General features: G+C 36.8%; 1 protein-coding gene across 1 annotated transcript in view; it reads right to left on the reverse strand.

The window, feature by feature from the left end:
• The window catches only part of LOC123545633 (tubulin alpha chain, testis-specific-like), an 85563-nt gene that overhangs the window by 11219 nt on the left and 55763 nt on the right, over positions 1–18581 (reverse strand). The window contains exons 4-5 of the mRNA XM_053524658.1: positions 17325–17477; positions 814–1021 (exon numbers count right to left, since the gene is read on the reverse strand). Coding sequence (XP_053380633.1) covers positions 814–1021; positions 17325–17477 — 361 coding nt within the window. The remainder of the gene's footprint in view (positions 1–813; positions 1022–17324; positions 17478–18581) is intronic.

Consider the following 18581-nt stretch of genomic DNA (forward strand, 5'->3'; position numbering starts at 1 on the left):
AATTTTAACTATTCAAGGGCCACAATATCAGTTGTTTATTGAATTTGGCCAAAGTGTGCCCAACTTTGGTGAACAACAATATGGAAGTTTATATTCTCCATCTGCAGCAAGTTACTTGCAGGGCTTTTCATCAGGAAATTGTGAAGAGGCCTTGGCCTTTCAGATTGGGAAATTTTTGCGCGATAATTGTTCATTTTGGGAAAAATTATCAACCGCAAGTAAACATCGAAAGACGAAGCAAATTTATTTCCCCTGAAACTTGAACTAAAATCCAGGCTATGGAACATAATGTATTAGACTGTATTAGACTGGCAATGTGTCACAACTGGTTCTGTGGGCTGTTAGGCTATTGTGTGACAAAAAATCGATACCAGACAAACGCTTCCTCTGGAAATACTAAAATGTAAACAAAATCTTAACCATGATTTGGGGAAATTTTACCTTGCATTTTGGGAAATATCTCTGCCACAGTTAGGAAAAAATAGTATATTTTTGGATTGGGAAGAGGCCTTTTATAGGCCTCTGTTATATAAGGATGAAAAGCCCCGACAACATTTTTTTTCACTTTTTTAACTTAAAATACTTATCACAGGATCCTACTGTTTGTCATATTTTTAAGACTGTTGCAACAAATTAAAAAGATGTGCATATTCACAATGTACTAAGTATTATGAAAAAATACCTAGTATTTTTGAAGTTTTTGTAGGATCCCACTTTTGTGATTGAGACAAACCACATTCTCCTCCAGTGGTACAGCAGCAGAGGACAAATAATTCAGAAATTGCAAACTGAAGTAAAATCACATAAAATTACCATCAAAGCGTAGAGAGGCAGTAATCGAGCTGACAATCTGTCCTATCAGCCTATTGAGGTTGGTGTATGTTGGTCGCTCTATGTCTAGATTCCTTCTGCAGATGTCATAGATAGCTTCATTGTCCACCATGAAGGCACAGTCGGAGTGCTCCAACGTTGTGTGGGTTGTCAAGATAGAATTATATGGCTCAACAACAGCTGTGGACACCTGTCAAAAGTATTTACAATAACTCTCTGATTCACAGTGTCAGAAAGAACAAAGAAGTTGACTAATACTTGATACAAAACATTGTACTTTCATAGCAGAACCAGGTTTCAAATTTAGCCAAATCTAATTAAATAATGGTGGCAGTTTCCAGGGCCTTGATGTGATATGATAAATGATCATATGGTCCAATTACTGTTTCAAATTTCAATCAAATTCATTTAAGAAACTAGAAAATGCTTTTGTAAAAAAGCGCATGTCTCCCCAAATGCAAAGTCCTATAGGCAAGAAGTCAATAGGGGTCAGGAGCGAAAGTCAAAGAGACACTGATGGTTGGCTGCAATAGGGATCATCTACTTGGCATGTCCAGTCATCCCGCTAAATTTCAACACTCTCGGCCTAGTTCTCAAGTCACTGTTCAGGCTCCTGTGACCTTGACCTTTGATCAAGTGACTTCAAAATAAATAGGGGTCATCTACTCTGCATGTCCAATCATCCTATTAAGTTTCAACATTGTAGGTCAAGTGGTTCTCAAGTTATTTCCAAAAAATGATTTTACATGAACAGGCCACTGTGACCTTGACCTTGACTCCAAAATCAATAGGGGTCATCTACTCTGCATGTTCAATCATCCTATGAAGTTTCAACATTCTGGGTCAAGTGGTTCTCAAGTTATTGATCGGAACTGGTTATCAATGTTCAGGCCCCTGTGACCTTGACCTTTAACGGAGTGACCCCAAAAACAATAGGGGTCATTTACTCTGTATGAACATTCATCCTATGAAGTTTCAACATTCTGGGTCGAGAGGTTCTCAAGTTATTGATTGGAAATGGTTTTCCATGTTCAGGCCCCTGTGGCCTTGACCTTTAACAGAGTGACCCCAAAATCGTTAGGGGTCATCTACTCTGCATGACCAATCATCCTATGAAGTTTCATCATTCTGGGTCAAGTGGTTCTCAAGTTACTGACCGGAAATGGTTTTCAATGTTCAGGCCCCTGTGGTCTTGACCTTTGACAGAGTGACCCCAAAATCAATAGGGGTCATCTACTCTGCATGACCAATCATCCTATTAAGTTTCAACATTCTGGGTCAAGTGGTTCTCAAGTTACTGACCGGAAATGGTTTTCAATGTTCAGGCCCCTGTGACCTTGACCTTTGACGGAGTGACCCCAAAATCAATAGGGGTCATCTACTCTTCATGACCAATCATCCTATGAAGTTTCAACATCCTGGGTCAAGTGGTTCTCTAGTTATTGATCGGAAATTGTTTTCAATGTTCAGGCTCCTGTGACCTTGACCTTTGACGGAGTGACCCCAAAATCAATAGGGGTCATCTACTCTTCATGACCAATCATCCTATGAAGTTTCAACATTCTGGGTCAAGTGGTTCTCAAGTTATTGATCGGAAATGGTTTTCAATGTTCAGGCCCCTGTGACCTTGACCTTTGACGGAGTGACCCCAAAATCAATAGGGGTCATCTACTCTTCATGACCAATCATCCTATGAAGTTTCAACATTCTGGGTCAAGTGGTTCTCTAGTTATTGATCGGAAATGGTTTTCAATGTTCAGGCCCCTGTGACCTTGACCTTTGACAGAGTGACCCCAAAAACAATAGGGGTCGTCTACTCCAGCAGCCCTACAACCCTATAAAGTTTGAAGGTTCTAGGTCAAATGGTTCTCCAGTTATTGCTCGGAAATGAAGTGTGACGTACGGACGGACAGGGCAAAAACAATATGTCTCCTGGGGGAGACATAATAATATATCCAAAAAATTGATATGTTGTTGTAGGGATACTACACGTTTTTTTGTGTATTAACGTCTGCAGAAGCCCGTGGGATTGTTTGTGACCGAGACCGAAGGTAAAACAAACGTGTATTGTCGCTATTCTTGCATAAAAAAACATAACAGGACGACTTAATGCATTGTTTTCATATGTGATGACTTTATGATTCCGGTACATTTTTAGTTACCATTCGGTTGTTCTTGGAAATGGTAAACATGTTTTAAATATCCATAACCAGGGCACACAGATCAACAACACTACCAAAAGCGTGATTTGAAGGTTTTTGAGCATCTTATTTTTATTTCCAGTTATTACAAACGTTATATTACCCATAATTTTGCATATAACTTAAAAATTTGATTAACAGGAACACAATTTTAAGAATAATAAATTTACATTTGAATTATTTTGAGTACGAACACATTTAGAGTACGGATGAGTACGAGGGTAGTGACTAGCTTTCAAGGTTTATTATATGAATTCTGCGAAAAATCAGATAAAAACATACCGACTGATACTAACAAAAATCATAAATATAATACCTAAAAACGAGCAATAGCACAAGTTACACGCGATACTTATTTATTCACAGTTATTTACAATAACTGAACAGACGCTTTGTAAAGGGAGTGAACTCTAAGAGAAGCTAGTGCGTACATTGATGGGGGCAGTACGTTTGGAGTTGGAAACTGATACAGCTAAACATACTATTGATTACATTGTATCTATAATGCTACAAGAAGAAGGTTGTTATGGAAGAAACAAGATACAGATGCCAAATATCAGTGTGCGCAAAAATACATACGTATGTCCCTGGCAAAGCATTTCAAAAATAAAAATCGGGTATTAACAGCACGTGAATTGCCTTGTTTGCACATGATTTTTCTCCCGTTAACAGGGTGGCCACCAAAAATCTGAAGTAAATTTCCCTGATAATTCCCTGAATTTTCCCTGACAGGATAGTCAGTTTCCCTGATACTTTGTTCGGCGTAGCAACAATTGTGAATATAAATGTAGTAATATTATGGCCTCCATCCTCCCCTTCTAGCCATACCTTCTCCACCAATAAACTTATTTATTTTACATCTATACCATATACCGTAGATACCCATGTATAATGCGCAGTTTTTTGACTCCCGGGACCACCCCCGAATCGTGGGTGCGCATAATACACAGGTATAGACAATTTTCCAACTTCAAAACAAGTTTGTTACCGATGTTCGCCATTTTGGTAAAGGGAAACTACTCCCCGCGCTTACTGTCTCCGCTAAAATCTAAGATTGCCGTTACGTTCCGTAAAAGATCGAATTGTTTATTTTTCTTTCAAAAAAATTAATTTCATATAAATTTAAAAGTATTTTGACGAAAGAAATGTTTATAAATCACAAAAATTATGTTACTTATTAAAGATCGAGAATTATCTTTAACCGAGATCAAACTGTGAACAACATAATTGACACGAGGTGACACGTTAATTGCCGGTAATTACTGGCTTTATGATCGTGACAAAAAGACTATCACACCTTTTGTTATCAGTTTAAATTGAGAAGCTCATGTCATTTTGAAAGATACCATTCCGAAATATTGAATCAGCTGCTATTTATTTATTCAAAATAGTGAATTAAAAAAGGTAAAACAACAAATATAACAATAATTTAATGGTTTTATTTTCGAGAAAACAAAAATCGATAGTACCGTGAGACCGATGCTGCTCTCCGCCGCGGAGATAAAATTTATTACCGGTGTCGATGTAAACTCTACTTTCGTTTTCCATCCACCTCAAAATTGACCAAAATTTTTTTTTTTTTTTTTTTTTTTTTTTCCCCAGGATTTTGGACTAAGATCGGGGGTGCGCATTATACACGGGTGCGCATTATACATGGGTATCTACGGTACATATGAAATTATATTTATTTATTATATTTTAAAAATTTATTCATTATTTACGTTATTTTCAGAATCCTGTTTGAATAATCAATTATATAGGTAATTTAAGATCTCATTGAGCAACTTCAGTAAGAGTAGTAAGCATGGTAAGTAACAACTCAAATCAGCTCAAAAAAGAAAACTTCAATACTTCAGCAGCAATGACATACATTTCACATACATGTACATACATACCATTATTTATTTTGTAACTTGTTGTGATACTAATTCCAGTGTCTTTTATTGCCTATAACATTGATTATTCAAATTAATAATGTGATTACAGCTTTAATCAGTTATCATGTTTTAATGTGAATGAACTGAGCCTGATTTTTAACATTCTCCTTTACAATGCCAAGACACTACAATCTTCATAATCATACTGCATATTAAAGCAGAAAGTTACAAATAAGCCTTTAAGCATTACAAATATGTAACTTTCTAAACATTATCAATGTTCTAAATCACAAACATTCTAGCCATTCAGGTTTCTAACAAGCTATACTCACAAAACTACCAGTAACTGCAGTTTTCACTTTGAATTTAAAACACTATTAATGTCATTAGTACAATTATGTAAATCAAAACAGGATGTTACATATACACATAAACAATCCAGCACTTTAGTTTCTAATATGAGGCAGTGGGAAATAACTTTTCCTGCAGTTTTAACTTTTAACTTAAAAAGAACAAGAGCTGTCACTAATGGTGACAAATGCCCCCGCAGCACCCTGACCTTTAACCTTGACCTTTGACATGGTGACCCTAAAGTCAGTAGGGGTTGTGTACTCAATAAGTACTAACAGCATTTGAAGTTTGAAGTCCTGGGTGCAGTGGTTGGCAAGTAAAGTGCCTTCATGCAAAAAGTTAATGTTGTGACGAATGAACAAACTAACGAACGGACGGACGAAAACTAATATGCCTCCCTTCGGGGGCATAAAAATATTAAACCTAGACAAATGGTCTTCAAGATTTGACATAAAAGTTTCCTCGAAAATGAATTAGTCCACTAAATCAGCATTATAACTGTCAACACCTCCTTGCATTCATAACAATTTCATCTTTCTGGTTAACTGAGTTTAAAACTCAAAGTCATGACATGGGACACCAGCATAATGACTTTGTGGCCAGTATGGATTAAAAAAGCCTGTACTCTGGTCAGGAACCATCCCCATCCTGTTCATTTTTTTTACTTTATAAACCTATGGCTGTTACAGTTAATGTGCACAAACAAACAACATGGATCCTGATCAGACTACACAGAATGTATAGGCTAGTCTTGATTCCATTAATGGTTTTAAAGCCAAAGAGTTTTCTCATGAAGTTGCTAATTTTATGGTTTTAAAAATACATTTCATAGTTATGCTATTCAAGACTAATGTAAATGTTTGTTAATAACTAGCAAAAGTCTAACAAGCAATTACTACCAATACAGCAGGTACTTCCAATGCATGATTCAAATGTTGGTATACATTTTGTTAATGTCAGTAATGTACTGTCACTCAATTCATTTTAGTTTTTAGTTGTGTAACAAATTTTGCTTGCTTTCAAAGTACAATGTATTAGTATTTGAGGTCTGGGGCAATGGTTGCTCAATTCCATTTTAGCTTCTCTCAATTTTAGAAACAAAAACATATCTCTTATAGTTGATGAATAACAGTTTTAGAATCATCAAATGGTGAGTGCATTTGCTAAGTATAGTATTCTGTATTATATAAAATAAATGTAACTATTATGAAGAAGAGAAACCACCAGTAGCCAAGACATAATTATACAGTCTTTTAAATTTTTTCTTTCAATTTTTTCAAAATTCCCTGATAATTCCCTGATTTTTTCAAAATTTTCAAATTCCCTGAATTTTCCATGCAGGGAATTTTTTTTAGCCTTTTTCCCTGTTTTCCAGAGTCGGTGGCCACCCTGGTTAATACATGGGCGGATCCAGTGAAAAAAGTAGTTTTTATGCAAGAATGAATAAAATCATTGTTTGGAGTTTAGATGCGAAGGAATTATATCACAAGGGAACAGCCTGAGTAAGCTAAACAACAAACTGATTTTATTCAGGCGCAAATCACTGTTTGAGATATATTGTTTCGATTCTAACACATTATCAAGGATTATTATGTATGTCCTTGCCAATATCCATCAAAATTCAAAAATTGACAGATTTCTGTTGATTTCTTTTTCAGCACGCCACTATACTGTCTAACACCATGACATAATAATTGTGACGTCAGAAAAATGAAAGAAAATCAGGAGTACAATACTAGTTTTGAAACTTTCTTGCAATCTCTTTGTGCTTTTGAATTTTTGTGTTACCCTTTTACCCAAATGTGGCAGCTATATACAGTCTAAAGTTTGCAACAACAAATTTGTCCAAATTTTTGGGGAAATTATGTTTCTATTCACAGAGTTACTAAATGCAAAGTTATGCAAGACTGAGACCAACAGCCAATCATAAGGCAGAAAGTGATGTTAAATTTAGACTTAAGTGTGTTAATGGTTTTTTTTCCAAATCTGCAGCATTGTCGAGAAAGGCTCTCTTGGTAAAACACTGGTTTTGTACATTAAAGCTAGGGGTGTAATGTTAGGCCCAAGTCTCATGATATAAAACATATTGGGATACAGAACCAATGATACAGTAAATATTGTGATACAAATTGAGTACAGTTAGTCAGCATTCATGTGACAAAATGAAAAAAATATGCCTACACTTGGAAGTTGCTTTTAAGTTATAGAATTTTTTATAAATGATAAATTTGTTTAGTTCCTTCTTTAACACTGACTGTATAAAGGTTTTCATTCAATGTTTCTATTTTTACTGTATTGTTTCTGTATTGTGAAACGGGCCTATGATATGATTTACAGGGGTTATTCGGCTATATTCCCAATGCCAAAAAGTAAGTATTTTTCCCCAAAATGAGTGCAAAAATTCCCAATCTACATTCTGAAAAAAATATCAAAATTGCACAAACATTGACCAAATTATGCACAATTTTGTAATGGCAGTATGTTAAAGAGGTTGTACAATGTGAAACAAGTGTATGAGAAAGTGCTTCAACACATCCATGCTATATCCTATGGGACTAAATATTTCCCAATTTGGAACATGTACGCGTCAAAATTCCCAATATTAAGGTTATAGGCTATGTTCCTAAAACAGAAAGAAAAAACCCTGTATGAGTATTGCCAGACTAATGTAACATGATACAGTAAATTTCGATGTACCATTACACTTTAAAGTATTTTAATCACCTTCATGAACCTGAAGCAACAGCATTATAAACTAGAGATGCTTTTGAGAAAAGCGCATGTCTCCTACAACTGCCTTATCATCTAAATAGTAAGTCAGTCTTTATATACTGTTTACTTAATCCACATGTGCATGCGCTTTCTTGACACCAAAAGGACGCCTATACTACTAGTAGTATAGGCTCCAGTTTAGGGATAAAACTGCGCAAGAAATCCGAGTGTTTTTGGTAAATCAAGGGCCATAATTCCGAAGTGCCTAAGCCGATTTGGCTAGTTATCGAACTTGGCTGAGCACTTATTGGCAGACACATTTTGATGAAGTTTGGTGAAGATCGGATGAGAAATGTTCGACTTAGAGTACGGACAAGCTTTGTGACAGACAGACTGGAGTAAATCAATATGTCTCCCACACCACTGTGTGGTGGGATACATAATTATCCTTCCCTTTTCTCATTTTCTACCTGAAGATGTGAGCTTGTTAGATAAGGGGAATGAAAAAAAAAAACAAAAAAAAACTTAACCAGCAAAAGTCCAGTCGGACCTTATGGATTCCACACCCATGGTGATAATGAGGAACTACTACTTTAAGCAGGCTGAAATGCTGATCACTGTTGGCGTTTTTCCAAAAAATGAAATAAAAAATGGATCAAAGATGCTCCATGGTTCATACAAAATTCTCTTACCAAAATTCAAGGACTTTTCAAAGACTTTTCAAGGTTAAATTTGTATTTTCAAGGATTTTTTTTTAAATCCGTACCCAGTTCAAATTATACAAATTATACAATTATGACAATGTATTTCATGAACACGATAACTATGTATTAGTTTCTAACTTAAATAATTTCATTACTGACTAGAAAACACAGTTCATTTCTTAACAACAATGGCCTCAACATACAGTTACACACACTAAATGAATTATTGTCACCATCGATAAAAAAATTAATGTCAGTTTATGTCAATCCTTAACCAATCCCCAAATACAGACATTTCAGATTTAGATTTTAGAGTATTTAACTGTTACCACTAATAAAATGGCAGGCCATGTCAACCCCTAAGTAATCCTGACTTCACAATATACTGATTAATCCTTGTTGGCCCTTGGGATCTGTTAACAGTTTCTGAAGTGGGTGGGGGTGGGATAGTCATACCAGTGACAGAACTTTCCATCAGTTTCAAGAGTGGATGGGGGAGGTAGAGCTGAATTATTGTTGATATCTCGGCTACTGCCAGCACTAGTTTCGCTCTTTACATTGAAAGTTCCTTCCTGTCGAATGAATGCCACCCCACACGATGCCAACGACGATCTCACTTCTTCGTTTTGCTTATGCTTTGCACTCTTAGCATGTGACGTTATTGCACTTACACCCATGTGCGTCAAGTCAATATCTTTCATGCATAGCGTGCACCGGGCTTTGTGTTGGTTACTTGTGGATTTAACCCACTGATACTTTCCTACCCACTTGTGCTGGAACGAACACTTCTTCCCGATTTTACCCATTTCTACAAAACCATGGACGCTGCCATTTTCACAATTTCTAGTGACGTCATACACAAACGTTTAGTATAAAACCCGTACCGTACAGGATACACGCTCTCGTACCGGCGACCTTTCGTACTCCTACACAAACGTATTTTAAATTTGCCGAAAAAAAGTTTTTTTTATTCATTTTTACACCGATAACATACGATTTTGACAACAGACAGAAACTGTTAATGGATTTTCAAGGCTGTTTGCCTAAATTCAAGGACTTTCAGTCAAATTCAAGTACCCTTTTTGCATTTTTTCAAGGCAACACTAAATTCAAGTACTTTTCAAGGTTGCAACCAAATTCAAGGACTTTTCAAGGCCTGTGCGAACCCTGTGCTCTCTGCTTATAACTCGTTACTGTGACAGAAAAATACATGTGCATTTTGCAACAAGTTCTGTTTATATCTAAACAAGGCCACACCAAACTGATTGCCTGTTCGTCGGATTTCCTGCACCAATATGATGGGAAACGGAGGGAAAAAAAAAAAAAAAAAAAAAAAAAAAAAAAAAAAAAATCAATTTTTGACTGCCCGCACCTGGCATATTTTTTTGCGCTGGGTTGAATTCAGTAGGAATGTAAAATAAGTGGAAATTCCGAAGTTTAAACATGCCTTGCTTGTAATTTATCGGAGCATCGGAAGAACATGTTCTCTAATACAGTCACCCGATTCGACTACGTAGTCTCCCTACCGCACAGAAGGGATACCTACTACAGTAGTAGAGGTGCACGGTATTACTGGTATACTGGTGACCATGGTACCATCTTCCTGTGGTACGATACCGCAGTACCATCGGGGAATACCGGTATTTTATCAACATTATCCCTGCTTCTGTTTATTTTTGATTTACACCGTCTATGTAGCCTACAGTAACAGCAAATTACACCATGAATGATTTTCCGATTTATATCTCTGGAACTCTCATGCTACTATTATTAGTTTCCAAAAATAACCACCCAATGGTACAATTGAACATGCATGATCGACCGCGTGATCCCAAATCAAAATTTTCGAAAACCTCCAGACTATTCCGTATAGATGGATGACGTCATGGGCGCACTTGTTTTTACTTTGAGTCTGGTAAATTCGGCGAGTCCCAACTTCTTGTTTAAATGATGAGTGTAACGTGTGTGTGGAAGACTTGCGCGATGAACGTATATTGCTTAATAGTTTATCCAACGGCTGCCGTTGAATTTTGTAACGCGCCGTGGTCTATGGTTATGTACACTAGCCGAAAAGCTTAAGATAATTAACTCAGTTTAATAGAAAAACTTCTCAATTTGTGACGGAGTATTTAACAACACCAATATAACGATTTTTTTTTTTATATATGAAAAATGTACAATGATAACAATAATGAAAACACGCTATTTGTTTTATGTAGGTAAGCCTCAGATAACTTGCTGAGGTACTGAGCAATAAGTAAAGATGATAGCTGCGAATTATTACGAAAATAGAGACGTATGGCAAACAGCTGTCTGTGTTCTTAATGGAAGTTTAACTAGATATAAAAGTATCTCTTCAACCTGGATGACTTAACAACAGATTGTCACAATTTATTTTCCCTAGAGTCACATGTAAAGGTTTGAGTATGCATTAAGTTGAGCTATGGCTGTAGGTCAGAGACCACCGGTCAATTCAAAAAAGTACAGGGAACTTACTGGGAATGAGGTAAGTGTATACCTGGGAATAAGGTAGCATCTGTGCGTTCTGATTGGTCAGTCATGTAAACAAACCCAAGAAGTGATTATTTTTTTCAAAATGGAATATTTTTACTGCATTTACAGTATTTCATGATACATTTTATGTGTACTGAAAAAAAGTTTCATCAAATGAATTTCTCCCGCCATGACAACGATGTTTTTTGTCCGATATTTTGGTGGAACTAAGATAGTTCTTGAAAAAAATGTGATTGGATATACATGTTTCGATATATGGAAGGCCGTACACGCCATAATGTCATAATGGAAGTCTATGGGAAAACAATTGGTGTTCTCTACCCTGTAGGTATACTACAGCTTAATGGGTCGCGGGATGTCAGATACTGACGTGATGCGACTTTAAAAGAGTGAAGACTGTCAGGCTTGAGATAAGAGTATGCTTGTACTTTTAAGAGGGAGCCTGCCCAAGTGAGCACGGTTTCAGTGGATACGTGCTGTGCGAGACAGTTTGTATGGAAAATGGGCGTGCGTATTAAAGGTGATAGAAGGGTGTGACACGTTGTTGTATACATTACGTTGGATAGGGTTATAAGCAGGCATTTTGTGAGCGAGCAAGTTGTAGATGAACAAAATAAAAAGACATGAACGAATGTTGCTTCGACCGACAAATTGTAAGCTTCAAATGAGCTAATTACAATGAGTTAACGATTTGATGATATGTCGCTATCAAATGAGTTGGTAACAAAAGTGGTATGTAATAGCATCAAGTTGCAAAGGTCACTTTGTTACCCTTACAGAAGCAAGCCTCTGTGGCGTATATGCCACGAACACAGTAGTACGCCAGAGGAGTACATTTTACATACACCGCATGCCGCATACTATTTCGAAGAGTACACAGCATGTACGCAGGAGGTCACTAGTACACTTCAAGTACGCAGCTAAGACTCGGAAAATTTAAGGAGTACACTGCATGTATGCAGGAGGGATTTGTACAAGAAAATAGTACACTGCATGTACACCGCAGATACTTTGAAATCTGTGCAGTACACTTCATATACGCGGGAAAGACTTTAACAATTTCTTCTGGCATTTATACTTTTTTATAAGTTAAAGTCTGAAGTACACTTCATATACGCGGGAGGGACTTGTTCATTTTCTTTTGGTGTTTATACTTAGAATTTTTTTAGGTAAAAGTCTGAAGTACACTTCATATACGCGGGAGGGACTTGTTCATTTTCTTTTGGTGTTTATACTTTGAATTTTTTTAGGTAAAAGTCTGAAGTACACTTCATGCAGGAAGGATCTGTACATTTTTTTTTTTGGAAGCAAGAACTTGATTTCCGAGTAACTTTTATCTTAATAGCATAGAATAGTTCAGATTATTCTGAACAATGAAAATTTGCCAAACTATTTGCAATGTTCATTTGTGAAGCTTACATCTAAGTGATTTCTGAGCTGCACCTTGCATGCAATGTAAAGTAACACCTGTATATATGCAATTATAATGAAAAATTGAGCAGTGAGCTGTGTCTTACCCATGCTCCTCAGCATTTATCGCAGATTTGCCATATGTTTTAAGTGCACTTGTTACTCTTGCCCAAAGTCGAATTATGGTGCATTTTAGGTCACTATTTAAAATTGTTAATTTTAAACTAAATATGGTATTTTTGAGCATTATGAATTTTGTCGGCTCAAGGTCAAGGTCACAACTTAAGGTCAGAGGTTTGAGCCTTCCATTTTGTGTCCGCTCTGTATCTCCTAAACCCCTTGAAGGATTTCCATCAAACTTGGGTCAAATGATCACCTCATCAAGAGGATGTGCAGAATCCATGAGTCAGCTATGCCGGCTCAAGGTCAAGGTCACAGCTGAGGGTCAAATGTTTGAGCCTTCCATTTTGTGTCCACTCTGTATCTCCTAAACACCTTGAAGGATTTTCATGAAACTTTGGTCAAATGATCACCTTATCAAGAGCTCATGAGTCAGCCATGTCAACTCAAGGTCAAAGGTTTTAGCTCTGTATCTCCTAAACCCCTTGAAGGATTTTCATGAAACTTGGGTCAAATGATCACCACATCAACAGCGTTCGACACTAACGGGAGTCCGAGACTCCTTAAATTTGCCTCGTACTCCAAGATTTTGAGATCTGGCAGTCTGACGGTCTCCTTAAAATTATGAGTAGCCAAAAATATATATTCCAAAAACATCGTTTCCTGATATAAAATAAGTATTATTTGACACTCCGTGAACGGTAGAAGGCATGTCTACAGATCGATCGATATGGTAATCGTAGCGCGCATCTCCCGGGTAAGTATTATTTGACACCCCGTGAACGGTGGAAGGCGTGTCTATAGATAGTCAAATGTATATCACTCTATATGGTAATCGTCGCGTGCATCTCCCTCAGTGGTGGTCAAATAAACTTACAGATGACTGTCGTACAGTTTCTACTTGAAATCGCCCAGACGCTTATTAAAAACCAACAATTCTAAAAATAACCAGTCCACATTACCGATGTAATTGTAAAATAGTACGCGTCGTACAACTTGCAAATGTAAACAGAGATCAAAGTGTCAATTAATATAACGCTGTCAAATACTACATTTTACAAGCCATGGAGCGTTTTTTAACCGGGTACACGCCACCCCAGCCTAAACAGCAGAAAATCACTGAAAAGGAAAAGCAAAGAGTATGAAAGTAAGAGGGAACGGACATTTCAGTCATCATGGGAGAAATATTATACATGGTTGACATTTGACAATAATAAACAAGAAATGAAATGCAATGTGTGTACCAAGTACGATAAATTTGGAAGTTTTGTCACTGGCTGCTCCAATCTTAGAGTTGAGGCAATCAAAAGGCACAACACCTCCCAGGGGCACTTAGATAATGTAAAAAGAGAACAGGCGAAGAAGTATACCAAATTACAGGAGTCAGTTGCTGGTCGTTCTCTGTTGCAGCTAAATAAATCAATCTTTGACCGTTTATGTAAGCTATTTAGAAATGCCCATATGGTCGGAAAGCTCGGACGTCCTTATACTGACTATGTGGCATTATGTCAGCTTGATACTGCCAAATCTATTGATATTGGCAAGACATACTTGACCGACAAGGCTTGTCAGCATTTCATTGCAGAAAACTGTCGCCAAAAACAAGATAAAGTGTTATATTATTTTGGACTCATTGAATTTCAGCTGGACTCCAAGCTAACAAATGTTAGGAGTCCGGTGGACTCCTTCAGACTAGAAGTTAGTGTCTAACATTGCATCAAGACGTTGTGCAGAATTCAAGAGTCAGCCATATCAGTTCAAGGTCAAGGTCACAGCTAAAGGTCAAAGGTTTACCCTTTCACTATCCATAACAGTGGCGGGGGATTTAGCTTTCCTTCAGACTGCCTTGTTACATTGGGGATGTTCAGTGTTTACAAATGAGCAAATGACGTTGCGTTATGTTGATGAGCACAATGTTCTCTTACAAATGAGCCGATTACAAATGTATGCAAAGTTAAGGTTTGCAGTCCGAGCTGTGTGACAGTATGTAAGGAGATATGAACTAGCCGTCTCGTTATCAGAAAAACAGCAATTGGTAGGGGTGCTCTGATACCAAGACAACATGTTCAGTGCACAATGTAATGCTAAGACTAAGGCAAGATGTTTTGATGCAGAATGCTCGACTGACGTATTGACATGTTGAAACAAACAAGCATTCTTGCCAAGGTAGAAGAGTTTTATTTGGCTGTTGTTTATTGAATGATGTTGCTCCTCGAAAAGATTAAAAAAGAATGGAGATGATAGGACAATATGTCGATTCAGACAAAATGTCTTGAATCAAGTTGTCAGGAAAATATGTTCTGTGAACAAAATGTATGATGAAAAGTGTTTGACAAAGCCTTCAAACAATATATTGATCCAGACAAAATGTCTGTTGAACAAAATGTTCAGACATGTCGAGACGAAAGTTCCAGTGACAAAATGTCTGATGAAACACCATTTAGGTCATAAGGATGTGTGGTTGACAAAAATTATAGCTCAGAATGCTCTACGAACAAAGTGTTCAAAGACAAGATGCTCTATGGACGACCTGTTGGGACAGACTGACTGGTGGACAAAATGTTCTGCCCACAAGACGTATCTGGAGAACAAGTTTGAATTCAGCTATTTATGGGGAAAGTTCATGGTGTGTGTGTGTGTGTGCGTGTGTTCGTTCGTTTGGGTTTAAACAAACAAAAACTAAAGTCAAGAAAAACAAGAGCTGTCTCCATAGGATGACACATGCCCCCGATGGCACTTTGAATGAATAGTTATGGCCGATGTTAGAGTTTAGGACCTTTGACCTACAGACCTGGGTCTTGCGCGCGACATGTCGTCTTACTGTGGTACACATTCATGCCCAATAATTTTAAAATCCATGCATGAATGACAAAGATATAGACCGGACACGCCCATCAATGCACTATCATGAAATATGACCTTTAACGTCTAAGTGTGACCTTGACCTTTGAGCTACGGACCTGGGTCTTGCGCACGACACGTCGTCTTACTGTGGTACACATTCATGCCAAGTTATTTGAAAATCCATCCATGGATGACAAAGATATGGACCGGACACGAATGCACTATCATGAAAAATGACCTTTAACGTCTAAGTGTGACCTTGACCTTTGAGCTACGGACCTGGGTCTTGCACATGACACGTCGTCTTACTGTGGTACACGTACATGCCAAGTTATTTGAAAATCCATCCATGGATGACAAAGATATGGACTGGACACGAATGCACTATCATGAAAAATGACCTTTAACGTCTAAGTGTGACCTTGACCTTTGAGCTATGGACCTGGGTCTTGCGCGCGACACGTCTCTTACTGTGGTACACATTCATGCCAAGTTCTTTGAAAATCCATCCATCGATGACAAAGATATGGACCGGACACGAAAATTGCGGACAGACTGACAGACGGTTCAAAAACTATATGCCTCCCTTTGGGGGCATAAAAATCATCACAGTAATTTAAAATTTCCCGGTATGTATTTGCATGTATTCAAAAAGAAATATATAGTATGGAAAAAGTTGAGTTGAAATTCATTATTTTTTGTTTGAAAATGATTTGATGAAGCTTTCATAGTATTTGTAAACATTACTGGTTTATCAAACAGGTGCACCAATCAAATTTCAAACAAGCGAGACCTATACATGTGACCTAGTGCTTCCCTAGAGACAATATGGCGTCTTCCGACAAATACATGCTGGTAAAAAATACTAAGGGTCATTAATCTAACTAGTCATTAGTCAAGTTATTATTCCAGTGTATTATTTCTTTAATTCTAGCCAAGTAACTAGTCTTCGTTGTTGCTCATAATAAATTCAGTCTTCCCGAGAGTTTTTCAATATTTTTATGACCACTACCATAGCTGCAAGTTTTACGACAAAAATGGTGGTTTACCGCGGTATTTAGGAAAAAAACGTGGTATACCGCAGTATTTTTTTCAAGGCGCGGCACTTCAAGGGTTAAAAGATCTAATGTCACTAGCAGAGAAAATTGTTAAAAGATACGGGATAAATAAGACATTTCAGAAAAATAAAAGTGCTGATATATTTCTTACTTTTTATTGTATGCATCACACATTAAACATTCAATACTCCAAAGACAATGCTGTCTGAATGTTACTTCACACACGTTCTTTTTCCCCGGCTTATGAATAGAAATACACTTGATTTGGTGTTAAACATAACACAAGCGATTATTTTTTTTTTTATTTCATCGCTCTTCGCTTGCTTCAATAAATGATTTTAAATTTTTTTTTTTGCTCGCTCGCCCAAAATATTTTGGGAAAAAATCCGAAGAACAAGACATCAATTTGGTGTGGCCTAATATACAAACAGAATGTTCACATTAATTTAACCAGATATAGAAAGATTATTCAGTAAATATATTTTTATGAATTAATTTCTGACTCGGTAGCCTTTGCCCAACTTTCAGTCATGCATTTACCGACCCCATCTAAAAAAAAAAGAAAAAAAAGAAAACCTCAACAGATCTAAATCAAAATCGAACCCTGAAGCCTTAAAAGATCTCTTCATCCCTGCTTATTATGTCCATACATTCTTTTCAAAATGTTTTTGTAAAGATTACTAAGCCTGGTAAATACTGTACCTGTGGAGCTGGGTAGATTGCAAACTCAAGTTTTGATTTCTTGCCATAGTCAACAGACAGTCTTTCCATGAGGAGAGATGCAAAACCAGATCCAGTGCCTCCACCAAAACTGTGGAAGATCAGGAATCCCTGCAGTCCTGTGCACTGGTCAGCCTGAAAAAAAAAAGAAGAGAAAATTAACAATGCACAGTATCTAGTAAAATTCTTTAGTTATGGTACTGGTTAGGGGTGCGTACCGGTTCTCGATATGTATCGAATACCGGTATTCAGGGTTCGATCGATACATCGGATCGAACGTTCCTGTATCGATCAAAATATCGATCAAAAGCTAACTACATGGTAAATGGCCTCATTACCGCAGATACCTATGTATAATGCGCAGTTTTTTGACCCCCGGGACCACCCCGAATCGTGGGCGCGCAGATTATACACAGGTATAGATGATTTTCCAACTTCAAAACAAGTTTGTTTCCGATGGTTGCCATTTTGGTAAAGGGAAACTACTCTCCGCGCTAACTGTCACCGCTAAAATATAAGATTGCCGTTACGTTCCGTAAAAGATCGACTGGTTTAATTTTCTTTCAAACAAAACTAATTTCATACAAATTTGAAAGTATTTTGATTAAAGAAATATTAATAAATCACAAAATTTATGATACTTATTAAAGATCGAGTATTCTTTTTAACCAAACTGTGAACAACAAAATTGACAGAGGTGACAGCTAATTGCTGGCTATTTGATCATAACAAAAAGACTATCACACCTTTCGTTATCATTTGAATTGAGAAGCTCATGTCATTTTGAAAGATACCATTCTGAAATATTGAATCAGCTGTTAGTTATTTCTTCAAAATAGTTAATTAAAAAAAGGTAAAACAACAATTCTAATATGCTTGCCTCTGTTTCCTAAAGAAAAATGTATCCAAATCCTGTGATTTTGACTCAGAATAGACCGACCTTAGAAGTGAGTAATTATAGTTCATATTGCATTACTATAATGGTCTTGTACTCTGTTATTATTCTGTTTGAAAATATCATATGATATATCGAATATCGATCATTTTGTATCGATACAAATATCGTATCGATCATTTTGACCGATACGCACCCCTAGTACTGGTATCACCGTAAAATTTGTAAATTATATAGAGGATATTACAGGAGTGTCTTTTCATACTCAATCAAAAACATATATATCTCATTTAGTGATTTAATATATCTCATTTAGTGATTTGCTCTTGAATAAATCATTGTCG

The sequence above is a fragment of the Mercenaria mercenaria genome, chromosome 15, assembly GCF_021730395.1.
Source record: "Mercenaria mercenaria strain notata chromosome 15, MADL_Memer_1, whole genome shotgun sequence".
NCBI lineage: Eukaryota > Metazoa > Mollusca > Bivalvia > Venerida > Veneridae > Mercenaria > Mercenaria mercenaria.